Source organism: Vidua chalybeata, chromosome 2 (assembly GCF_026979565.1).
Source record: "Vidua chalybeata isolate OUT-0048 chromosome 2, bVidCha1 merged haplotype, whole genome shotgun sequence".
Classification (NCBI taxonomy): domain Eukaryota; kingdom Metazoa; phylum Chordata; class Aves; order Passeriformes; family Viduidae; genus Vidua; species Vidua chalybeata.
The window spans coordinates 98,819,972-98,832,583 of NC_071531.1; the positions used below are offsets into that span (position 1 = coordinate 98,819,972).

A 12,612-nucleotide genomic window follows, 5' to 3' on the forward strand; every position below is an offset into this window, starting at 1 on the left:
GTAAAGAATTTCTTCTTAATTTCTAATCTAAACCAGCCCTCTTTCAGTTTCAAGCCTTTTCTCCTTGTCCTATTGTCCAAAGTCCCTTTCCAGCTCTTCTGTAGCTACCTTATGGTACTGGAAGGTGCTATAAGACCTCCCTGGAGCCTTTTTTTCTCCAGATCGAAATACCCCCAACTCTCTCAGCCTGTCTTCATGGGAGAGGTGCTCCATGGCCCTTTTCTGGACTCGCTCGAACAGGTCCAAGTCTTTCTCGTGTTGGAGGCCCCAGAGCTGGACAGAGCTCTCTTGGAGAGGTCTCATGAGAGTGGAGTTGAAGGGGAGGATCACAGTCATGAGATGCTCCCCTGCTCACTGTGACATCACTCCCTCAGGCAATCACAGGCACACGTGGTCTCAAACTGGGGCTGAAAAGCTGATATGAAGAGTGACATTTCCTTCTGCTCTCTATGACTCTAGTGTAGCTTTGAACTGAAAAATTAACTTTGTCTAGAAGTACCAGGAGTTTCCTGAATTACACGAAAGCGTGCATATGAAGGTAGATAATTTGCTGCTTCTTAGGGGCCCCAGTCACTTAAAGACTTTATTTCCTCTTCTTATGTCTCCTTCAAGCTCACAAGTTTACTGTTGCTTTAACTTTCTATGCACACAGCTATTCTTAGATTTTGCCTCTTAGAAATTTGAGGAAACATATCAAAGTACTTTTTAAGGGAAATGTGATCCCTTGAGGGACCTAGAGGTATTGCTAGCAATTTAACTGTCAGGAGCTTTATTTTTTTAGAATAGATATGTTGGTGCTTTTTTAACTCCATTTTTTACTATGATACTTCCACAGTGCAGAACCCGAATCTTGAGCTCCATGAGTAGAGACATGCAAGAGCAGTAAATGGAGAAAAGGCAGTAAATGGGAATGTGGCATGTTATACAAGTGTTGTTGAAACTTCATGAGACAATCCCTAACAAGGATGGTCTAGAATCCTTTTGTAACTAAGTCATAATTTTAAAATTCTATTACTTTATCTGCACCTCAGATTTTGACTCATGTTCCCCCCTATTTTGTCGGTAATGTGAATAAGGCAGCAGGATGTTCTCACACCTCCAAGGACATTTCAGTCTTGTGAAATGATGGCCCACTTACAGAAACTCAGTATCTGTTTCTTGTTCCTTCTCCCCTGCACTCAGAGGAGATCCCTTGTTAGCTGTGCGATCAATAAAAAACATTTCTTCAGCCACAGGTAAATCTAGTTTATTAAAACACAGTTCTGACAGATAATTCAATTGCCAACAAAGTGGTAGCGTGGGCAATAAAAAAAAAGTGACCTCATAAGTGAGATACATATATCCTCTAAATGCAAAATTATCTGATAATTGGGTGCACTGGACAGATACAGACAGAAGCATGTAGGTGAGATTAGACTGTGGCTAATTTTCTGCATTCTCTTGCAGTATTTGAAGTGGGTGGTGTCTCATGAGAGGCTTCAGCTTGTCACTTGTAGCTGTTCAGGTTTCCTCCTTGGTGAAAACCACAGAAGAGTTTGTCCCTTCCTTCCAATTATGTACCTGCTATATCTGCACTGTTACCATCTCAATCATATTCCCATTTCAAACCACTGCTATTATTCCCTTTTTCATCAACAGCATGGGATCAAGGAGTTCACATGGCATCATTAGGTCAGCTCTCCGGTATGCTGCTGCATTATTGAAATAAGGATTTGGAAAATGAACTTTAGTGAAGACTTCTGATAAAACTCTGTGCTTGCATCAAAGGCAGCATGAAGTGACTGAAACAGATTAAACATAACCCTTAGATAGCCAAGAAAAAATATGCCTTTTCCTGTAATTTGCCAAGTACTTTTCCACCTGACCAGCAATTATTTGTTTTCTGCATATTTCAGACAGAGCTAAAAATAGCTTGCTGCTGTTATTTTTGTTTGGGAGAAATAACATTCAGTTTATGGAGTTCTTTCTCCATAAAAACTTCAGAGCATTGAGAAGTATCTTCACAGAGAGAAACCTTCCTTTGGTTGAATTTTACGGTGAGGAAGGCTTTCAGCATTTTTGTTCATTTTCATATAAGCCCAGCTGCTCTCTTGGAAAATATGATTAAATTTCTCGTCTGTTTTTAGTAAAAGATGAGGTAATTAAACCCAAAATCTAAATGTGGTCTAACAGAGTTTGGAGCCTGTTTTCACTTAGGTCTAATTTTTAGAAAACATATTTTAGAAAATATTCAGAGACTTACAAATACAGACAGCCATTTGATGAAATTTTCCAAAGTACACAGAGGAGTAGATTCCCATTGCTTTCTAAAAAAGCTCTCCTCCACTGTCTCTGTTGCCCATCTTTCTTCCTGTACCTGGGTTAGTGCTTCCCTGTTGCATTCTTTCATGTTTGATGTAGGAAATTCAAACCAATAGGAAGTTAATCCTATGAAAAAAAAGGGATCATTTTCCTCCTCAGACGAGACTGAAGATGAACGATTGGGAATGCCTTTGGCAGCTGTTTGGTGTCAGACTGATTTACCTGTGCAGAGGAAACCACTCCATAGCAACCTTTTTGGACCAAAATAAATTTAAAAGTTTGTCTTTGGATCCCTGCATGGGAGTGGAACTGCTTAGCCTCAGCTTTGTGAAAAGCACTGGCAACACTGGGCATAAAAACAAAGTGTTACAATGACCTTGAAGGAATTGACACCACATGAAGAGCTGCAGGATGCAGCCCAGTGCTCTGGGCACCCGCGTCCTGCCCTCACTGCCAGCAGTCATCTTACTCACAACACTCCAGGACGATGCCACTTGCTTGAAATCATTCTCTCCCTTGACAACCCATGAAATGTTAAGCAGAATACCTTGGTGGCTGGCTCAGAGTGGAAAATTTAGAAATGTTAGTGACATCTGAGCAGCCTGAGCCAGTTCTGGGTCCTGTTTGCCTCTCTTCCTGCTTTTTAAGTCAGCCTCAGTAGAAAGCATCAGTGATGCTTTATATTTCTTTAATGTGCAACCCCTTTGACAGTGTTTGCAAGGGGAACTGGCAGGGTACTGTGAATGTAGGGAATCACAGTCTCTGAACCCCAGCACAAGCAGGGAAATGGAGCGCTGAGAGGTTCAGGCACAGACACTGAAGTGGTCAGGTGAGCAATTTTCCTTTCAAGTCGCTCAGTATTGTGAAATTAAATAATGGGACTCCAGTAGCAAGGTGGATACCTTTCAATGCCTTGTCCTGGGGAGGGTGAACAACAGAGGTATCTCTACCCTGCTAAACAGAAGACAACCAGGGATCACACCCAGCCACGTGTCCTCAGATCATCTGGACTCAGTTTTGGTCACCCACAAAGAGCTCTGTCCCAGAGCCTTCTGCTCCAGAGATGCCTGACAGTGAGCAGCAGAGCTGCAGGCCAGCAGGACAGCACACAGCCTCTGTCATTGAATAGTATGAGCCTAGTCTAGAAATCCCATCAGGACTGTATATATATATTGTTTTGCAATTCTGCACCAGCTATCTGCAGCACAAACTTCTGATTTTTGCTTTGAAATTTTCAGCAGCAAAGTAATAGAGGAAGGGGTCGAGGCAGCTGTTCATGGCAGCGAGGCAGTGAGTGACCACCAGTGCCTTGTGCAGGCTGGCCTGGCTGCAGCTGCTGTACAGCAGGTGGACAGTTCGCAGGATGTGGTACGGCAGGAAACAGATGAGGGAGAGGATGAGAGTGATGACAATGGTTAACAGTGCCTTCCTGTGACAGATTGTCCTCCTGCTCTGCTGAGCCCTGGACTTGAGCAGCGCTCTGATGGCAAAGACATAGCAGAACAAAATTGTGCAGAACGGCAGAATGAAGCCCACGACGAGGACAAAGCTGTTCATCATGAGGAGCCTGTGCGTGCTGGAGGGGTGGAGGTCCAAGCATTTGTCTGGGTTTCTGTAGCCAGCGATTCCCTTGTTTAACAGAGGGCTGGCAGCTGCCAGCACGAAGATCCATATGACCACACAGGTAATCCTGGCATACTTCGTGTTGGTCACTTGTCCGTGTTTGAATGGGTGGACAATGGCTACAAAACGAACCACACTGAGCACGGTGAGGAAATAAATGCTGCAGTACATATTCATGTACAAGGTGTAAGTCATGATCCTGCAGAGGATGTCACCAAATATCCAACGTGATCCCAAGAGGAAATATGAGGCCCGAAAGGGCAAAGTGACCACAAACATGAGGTCTGAAATAGCCAAGTTCTGCATGTAAATGTTTACCGAGGTCCTTTGAGAAGTCTGGAAGAAAATATAAATAGAGAGGCTGTTTCCAACAGCACCGGGGAAGAAGATAAAGAGATACACAATGGGATAAATTACTTGTTTGAAGCTGTCAGTTGTACAGTTGGAGAAGCTGTTAGTGAAGCTGCCATCTTCTGCCACCTTGGAAATGTTCATAGTCTGAGCCAGTGTCTCCATTTTTCTGCTAAAGGGAAAAGAAGTAGTGTGAGTGCTGGGTTATAGGCTGGGCAGGGAGTTCGGCTATTTGGGACTGTTTCACTGAGGGTGGGAATTGCAAGATGCAGATGACAGTGGGAAGTAAGGGTTCATTAATGAGTAATTACTTGTGATGTCCCACTAAATACACATCTCAAGACACAAAGCCCCAAGTAAGCTCTAATGAGTTTCAGTACTACAGCAGCTGGTTGTGTTCTCAGCCTGTAAAAGCGCTGCTTTTAGAGGTGCTGTGTGTGTGTTTTAATGACAAGTCTCTGATCTTTGCTGTGCAAAACAAGCCAACTTGCTGTCAGCCATTTTGTGGCAGGGAAGTTTTGAGTCCCCAGTCACCTACCATGGAAACATCAAAACCTGATCAGAAAAGAAATCACTGTCCACTGCTAGGCCTGCATTTCAAATTAGGAATGAAAGCCAAAAGAACTGAATCTGCCTTTTGGAACCAGGGAAATTCTTCTGGTATGTTTCTGGCAGTATTTCCTGAGCAATACCAGACGTATTTTGATACATGTAAAAATTAAGGACATTTTGACCTTAAACACTGTGCAAACACTGTGCTAATTGTGCACAGTTCATTTTTTAACTCCCTCCTCCATGAACTGTATTTCTTCTTTCTTGTTGACTTCTGGTGGCTTTCTATGTCTCTTTTTGTGGGGCCTTTTCTCCACGTGCCACTCCCTTAACCTCTTTTGTGCTCAGCTGTTCTGCACCAGACAGTCATCCACACACACTGCAGCTTCCAGGGCAGCCCACATTTGCAGCCCTCATGAAAATGGCCTCTGAGAAAATGAGCTGTGCTCACAGAGAGAGGCATTTTTCCTCCTGTGAGGCTATAACTCAATCAAATAAAATCAAAACCACCCACCACTAATACACTCTAAATAATATTTTTTTTCTCATTAATGTCTATTTATTTTCTGAACTCTTGATTTCTTATGTCAGCTGTCCTGCAGCTAGTAGTATTTTCAAAGGAAGGTGTCAGTATTGTTTCTTGTTTGACAGTGGGAGTAATTCCCTCTTTATATCTACCAATATATTCTAAAGATGGGGCACGGAAATGTTTAGCCTGAAAACCACAACTACATGGCATTTCCAGATGCATGGAAAAGAAGCTTTTAATTTGCCCCAGTGAGAGTGATAACATGCCCATGGTACACAACTGCATCCTATCTCTTATTCTGAACCTCACTGGCTTCACAATTTGAAACTAATTTATTTGTACAGGTGGAGCCTCCTTGGGGGTAAATTTGGCTTTACATTTGGGTACTTCAAACACCCAGCTACACAGCGTGCTGTAAATGGGAGCTAATTTGCAAACTGAAGCCATGGTGTGGGAGGCTGAGCTATGTTCAGAGCAGGCTATGGTACCTCCAGGGTTGTGTCTCAGAGTCTGTCCGAGTCCGTTAAATATAGCAAACAGATGTGCCCCAGCAGGCATCTTTTCATCCAGCCCCACTGGGATGGGAAGCGTGGGAAGCACAACCCCAGGCTGGGCTCCCAAGGAGCACTTCATGGATATTGGGTCTCAGCAAAGCCCTGGACTGACTAAACACATGCTCCTAAACTTAATCTCCTCCTCGTCGGAGATCCTCTTTCTTCACGAAGGAGATGGAAAACATATTCTTCTTCAAGACAAATCTTTAGCAATCAAAGGTCCCTTATTAAATCAAAATTTAATTGTTTTGGTTTTCTTTATGGAATAACTGTCTGATATACACATTTTCTGTATGAGATCAAAGACCAGCTTTTCTCCAAATGAATATGATCCCCCCAGTTTTCAGGGAAACAGTACAGCCTGAGGTTCACCAAAGGGAAGAGCCCTTCTGACTCTGTTTTCCTGGGGTCCAAGCATCCTTGCCTTTAGAAACCCCAAACACAAGAAAGTATTAGTAAAGGGATCTGCCACTTGTCGAAGCATTCTTGTTGTGTGTGGAAGCTGTGAGGTAGAGGAGTCAAATGAGGTTGAAGAACTTGGACTGTGGACAAATTCTACACCCTGCTCAGTACTATGAGTGATTGCTTGTGTCCAGTGCTATCAGATGAAGGATGAGACTGGGGCAATGAATATTCAGTTGATGAAAAGCCCTTGGGTCCCTGCACCCTGGGAAGAGCACTACAAGCACAGGGTGTGAGGCACTTAGCTCAGGCTCCTCATATGAGGGTGTCTAGCCAACAACCACCATTTAAGCTGTTTTGTCCTCTAACTGCACAAATGCTCCTCAATTCTCTTTCCAGCTAGACTGAGACTAAAAGTAGAATAGTACAGGTGCAATTGAGAAAATTCAGCATCCTTGGCCCTAGCAAGAAAATCAGTTCTCAGACTCCTCTCCAAGTTATTCCAACACAAGTTTCAAGCTGTTATGGAATGTCCAAGAGAAAGAAACTGGAGACCAGTCAACTGAAAGCTCTTAAAGCACCATGGTGCCTGCACTCAGTGCAGGGCCAACAATGACCCATGCACTTTTCATATGTAGATGCTCCTCTTAGCTGTGTCTTGACACACAGATCAATGTGGAAAGGAAGGTGAGGTGAAAGATATATTTTAGGTGGGACTACCTCAACCAGCCACAGAGGGTAAGGGGAGAATTTTAGCCTTCCTTGAATCCAAGAACTGTTATTAGCCAGCAAAGGTTAGGAGATGGCTACTAGATATACAGAATTAATGATCTATCTAAGGACAGGCCATAAACTTCATTTTCAGCAAAAGTGTCCAGACGGTCTTCTGGGTCAGGAATGAAAAGGATGGGTCAAGGGTGAGAGACTGGACCTATAGGAATTTTCTGTGTCTCCCAAAAGAAGGGAGATTTGCAGTAAGCTCTAACAGCCCTCCAAAAAGGAAAAAAAAAAAAAAAAAAAAAAAAAACACAAAAAAAACCAAACCAAAACAAAACAAAAAAACCTGAGAGAAAAGGACAAACTGAAATGGGATTCTCTCTTCAGTGGTACTGCAAGACTCCTCTGATAGAAATTCTGTAACAGGAGATTTTTTTCTATATATGAGTTTCACTGATGGAAGCTATCAAATGGAAGCAGCTGACACATGTCCTGGGGCTCTGACAATCTCCCTGGCATGAGAAAGAGAAAATCAGCTGAGAAAGAAAAAGGGAGCCTTTTCTGAAATAATTGCTACATGAGTAGATTAGATGTAGAGTTTGGATGGGTTTTTTATCTTTTCTTCATCTCTGTGAAATCTTTTAGAAATATTTACAGCTTGATTAGCAAGGATTTTATAAAGAAATATTTATCTTTCATTACAAATTACATCTATATTATAAATTATACATATTTATTATGAATATATATTTTTCCTTTTATCTTAGCCTGGCTTGAGTGCAATTTTAGGTAAGATGATAGCAGAAAGACATTCCTTGCCTAAGGTAAATTTTACATCCTTAACAAATGGATGAGTGTGCAAGACAGGTAGGGGGGTGATAGAGCAAAAGTAAGAGGAGGTTTGTTTAATTGAAGGAGATACTAAACTAATAAAAATGCCCCAAACCTCTCATACTTTAAGCTCAGGATCCAACTGCCCACAAATCCAATAGACTGGCACATGCTATCTTGAATGTCTGAACAAAACCAAATCTTACATGTAATTCTGCACTGATCTCAAACCTGAAAAAGAGACAGAGCACCCATCAGGCTTGGCATGAGACCAAAATCCTGGTGCAAAGGAAAGCTCAGAGATCTGCAGGAGAAATGATAATCAATAGGAGCCTGTGTTGCCATGCTACCAGCTTTATGGTAATGATACTGTAGGATGCTCAGGTGGAGGAGTGGCACTGTGCAGGAGGGACTACATAACTCACAACACTGTAAAAATATTGTGGCTAAAGAGAATCACAACAGTGTTCTTGTAGGCAGACTCTAATAATACAAATATACTACTAGGAATGCACTACCGAGCTCCTTACCATGTTATGACAGTTGCCAGAGCACATTAAGTGAGGATAGGAAGATAGAAAGCAGGTAGCAATGGGAGGAGGTTTGGAGTGTCATTATAAAGATGCAATGCTGCAGCAGGATGAGATGTTATGTCCATAAGCAACAACTTCCTGATTCCTAGAACAATTAGTCCTGCAAAAAAATCCACAAGACAAGATGCCATTCTACCTTGGTATTCTACCTCTACAAGATGTCATCTGATCTTTAGTGCTGCGCAGGTTTTGGTGGAGGTAGGTCTGTACTGTTAATCACAGTAGAGCTGGGCTCAGCAGCACTGTGGGACAGAGAAGCAGTCCCAGAAGGAAGAAGCCTACATAAATTTGGGGGCTGTTTTTGAAAACAAACAGAAAATTCAACAAGCCTACATTCCAAAAGAAATATGCATTTTAAGAAATATTGAGCCCAATGTCTATCAGTAAAATAGTTACCAAGATTACTATAAGGAAAAGATCTCCATTTGGAAAGCAGAAGTCTTGTCAATATGGGGAGAACAGGAAGGTCTGTATCATGACAGATCAAATACAGAGAGGAAACCAGGAGCATTAAAGAAAAAAAAATAGTGAAGAGCTTCTGGTAAAGGATGTTCTAGGTTGACAGTAAGTTTTGTAAAACTACTGGAAGATGAAAAAAAAACACTTGGGAACTAGCAGGGGAGTTTGGTGGCAAAAGATCTCTTAGAAACAAAGTCATAGCAGGAATACTCAGGGAATTCACTTTTCCCAACCAAAGATGCTGGGATATTTTCAGAGCTGGTGCAGTAAAAAGGACAGAGGAGCCAGCTCCACTCAACAGATGTGGACAGGAAGTATTAAACCAACTAGATAAGTGAGAGTCCAAAAAGTAATTGAGACCAGATGGCACTCATATCAGTATCCCAAAGGATCTCAACCATGAGACTGCTGGCCAAGGCACGTAACCCACCATTGCAATCAGGCACTGTGCCAGGGCACTGATGTGTCATCAGTGCAGTTCTCATTTACCAGAAAGGCTTGATAAGGCTGTTCAAAGCTGTGAGCTCGTTATCAGTCCTGGGAGCTACTGACCACTAGGACCAATTTCCTCCTCTGGGACATTTTGGGGGCATCTGTAATGAAGAATGAAGGCACTGAGCTCATTGAAATGCCAGTCTGCTGAGAAAAAGTCATTATGTCTTCTGAAAAGGGAGATCTTGTTCGGCTTACCCACTGAAGGGCTGTGATGACAATGGATGAAGGGGACCCAGTGGTCATTTTATACATACGTACATATATAGCTATAGATACAGATACAGATACAGACATAGACATAGATATAGATATAGATATAGATATAGATATAGATATAGATATAGATAGATAGAGATAGAGATAGAGATATGGATGTACATATATCTGGCTGAGGGAGGAGATTTCCCCTCTACTTCACTCTTGTGAGACCCCACCTGAGCACTGCATTCAGCTCTGAAACCCTGACATAAGAACATGATGGAGATGGCCCAGAGCAGAACCATGAAGATGGCCAGAGGGCTGGAGCACATCTTCTGTGAAGACAGGCTGAGAGAAATGGGGCTGTTCATCCTGGAGAAGAGAAGACCCCAGAAAGACCTTAAAGCACATTCCAGTACCTAAAGGGGCCCTACAACAGAGCTTCAGAGAGATTTTTCACAAGGGCATGTGGTGATAGGACAAGGGGGAATGAAATCCCTGGCAGTGATCAAGGCCAAGTTGGATGGGGCTTTAAGCAACCTGGTCTAGTGGAAGGTGTCCTTGCCCATGGCAGGAGGCTTCAAATGAGATGATCTCTAAGATCCCTTCCCACCCAAACCATTCTATGATTCTATGATATGTGTGTATTTAGAGTTGCATTTGTCAAAGCCTTCAACATAGCTCTGCAGCAAATGTTTCTTAAGTACCTAAGTTTCCAGAGAGCTGGAAGGCACATTCTTTTGTGGGCTGAAAGCTGGCTGAAGTGTAGGAAGCAAAGTGAGGGCTCAATAAATAAGCAATGGAGTCCTCTAGGCTTTGGCACTCAGATTTATCCAGTGTCTCTAACAACAGTCTGGAGATGACAGTTCTCCACACTGGCAGATGCCATGCTGGAAGGGTGGCAGATGAGAATTAGTATATTTTAATGTAAGGTGATGCATACTGGGAAAAAATAATCTAAATTGTGCTTAATTATATTAATTTAAACTGGCTGTTGCATTCAGGAAGGGACACATGGCACTGGCATCATTGACCATTTGCTGAAGTCAGTTCTGCATTGGCTACAACAGCAGAAGAACCAAAACTGTGAGCAAAATGAGGGGCACCATCAAGTAGGGTATCACCTTGTATAAAATATTGATGCATTCCCATAGTGGACAGTGCTTGTCTGTACACTGAGAACAGAGATTATGGAGCTTGAGGACATGCAGAGAGAGGCAAGTAAAGTAGCCAGCAGCCCTGGACTACCCCTGTTATTACATAGGGCAGTCAATCAAGTCATATGGCATCTCAGCAGAGAATGGGATAGATTTCTGTGCCATGCCTGGACAGAAGGACACAGTCCTTTTGAATATGTGTGGTGGAGGGGTGCTGCTGCTGAAGGGCTAAATATGAAACCTCCACTGTCTCTAAAGGTGTAAATAAACTCTCCATTTCCAAACTGTTGATCTGAGATCTGCTGCTCTAAAATACCGCATTCAATATAACATGAAGAATGACAAAACAACTTCATTTTAATAAGATGTTCTCCATAAGCAAAGTTAAATAGGGAAATCAGGCTGTTCCATCAAAATATACTACTTTGCTATGTAAAGTGAGGAGCAGTTAGAACCTCTTGTATGATCTTTGCATCTATCACAGTAACCTTTTGTCTAAAGAGAACCCCAGACACCTGAGTCTGTTTTTTATTTCCCAAATAGGAAGGCAATTATAATATTGCTGCTATAGAGGAGATAATTTGCATTTGCTATTGCACTTCCAAGAAAAACAGAAGTTCTCATGTTTTTTTAAAGTTCCCACTGGCTTTCTTGCTAATATTCACTTTGTGTTTCAGGAGCAGCATTACCAAGAATAGATGAAAAATATTGCAATATTTAGAATCAACACTAAGTTCATCAAAACATGGCATATTATTCACCTTTCTAAATGCAGAATAATAAAAAAAACCCAAGAGTCTGACATTTAACACCTTTAATTTTTAAAGTTCACCATAAGCCAACTATGTGTTTTTTATCTACTTAAAAAACAAGGCTCACTTAATCAGATCCACAACTTCATTGTTATCTTCCATCTGGCAAACAACCCTAGTTACATAAATCTACCCTTTTTTTCTGCCAAAAAAATTTCTCAACACCAGTTTTGTCATAGAGAATTATGGTCAACTATCACTGTTTCTGGCAAGAAATATCTTAACTGCAAATAATGAGAAAGAAAAGTATGTTGTATTTTAATCATTGCAACCATTTCATCTACAGCAGAGAAAGTAAACACACACCTTGTCTTACCTCAGCTCATGGGCCTTCTGGTGTGTTCAGTATTTCCTCATTCTGCTTGCTGTTGCTCACAGACTTCAGGATTTTTAATGGAAAAGAAACCCACAAAAACTTGATGCAAAACCCGAGTGTTACTAATGCAGAAGCCAAAGAAGAACCACAAACAGGGTAAAGGGAAGTAAATCCTGATTAAAATTTCTTACATATTAAAAAGAGAAATGTTGTCAGCTCAAGGAGTGGTGCTAGCAATCACAGGGCAGTCTTTCATTATTTTCATTCAGTGAAAGAGGATTTACAGCTACATGGTTTGTTGCGAAGCGTTCTGAATTTCTGTGTTTGGGCCCACACTTCTATATATGTGCTTTCATTAGTCAGAGTTGCTCAAAATATTAGTGGGATGCCCAAATAATCTTCCCATGAATCATGAAAGATGTTCTTGGAATTAGAGAGAGGATATTTGGTTTTGTTTACTTCCCAGAAAACACATAAATAACAAAATCGTTAACAGGCTTCTGGGACTTGGTGCATAATCTCGTTCAACGCGTAATTCAAGGCTGAGTTAACAAGCTGGGGGACTAATTTTCCTTGAATTTTTACAGGAACAGATAGAGCTCTGTTAGGCCATGAGCAAATGGCTGCAGTGAATGCTTTACCCCCTCTTAAGCTTCACCACTTCTTAGTGGAGCAATGCTGACTGCACAGATTGGTGCTTTGAGCCCACTGCTGTTGTAAAA

At 41.8% G+C, this 12,612-nt stretch overlaps 1 protein-coding gene across 2 annotated transcripts; it reads right to left on the minus strand.

Moving 5' to 3' along the window:
- Positions 1 to 3,417: 3,417 nt before the first annotated feature.
- CYSLTR2 (cysteinyl leukotriene receptor 2) lies at positions 3,418 to 12,050 on the minus strand. 2 transcript variants are annotated; one of them, XM_053935318.1, is made up of 2 exons: positions 11,891 to 12,050; positions 3,418 to 4,444 (listed from the first exon to the last, which is right to left on the minus strand). In XM_053935318.1, exon 2 carries the CDS (start codon positions 4,438 to 4,440, stop codon positions 3,496 to 3,498), a length of 945 nt encoding a protein of 314 aa, XP_053791293.1. In that variant the 5' UTR covers positions 4,441 to 4,444; positions 11,891 to 12,050; the 3' UTR covers positions 3,418 to 3,495. The 2 variants fall into 2 exon arrangements, with proteins under 2 accessions (XP_053791293.1, XP_053791294.1); XM_053935319.1 differs by having other exon boundaries at positions 3,418 to 4,447.
- Positions 12,051 to 12,612: the final 562 nt, after the last annotated feature.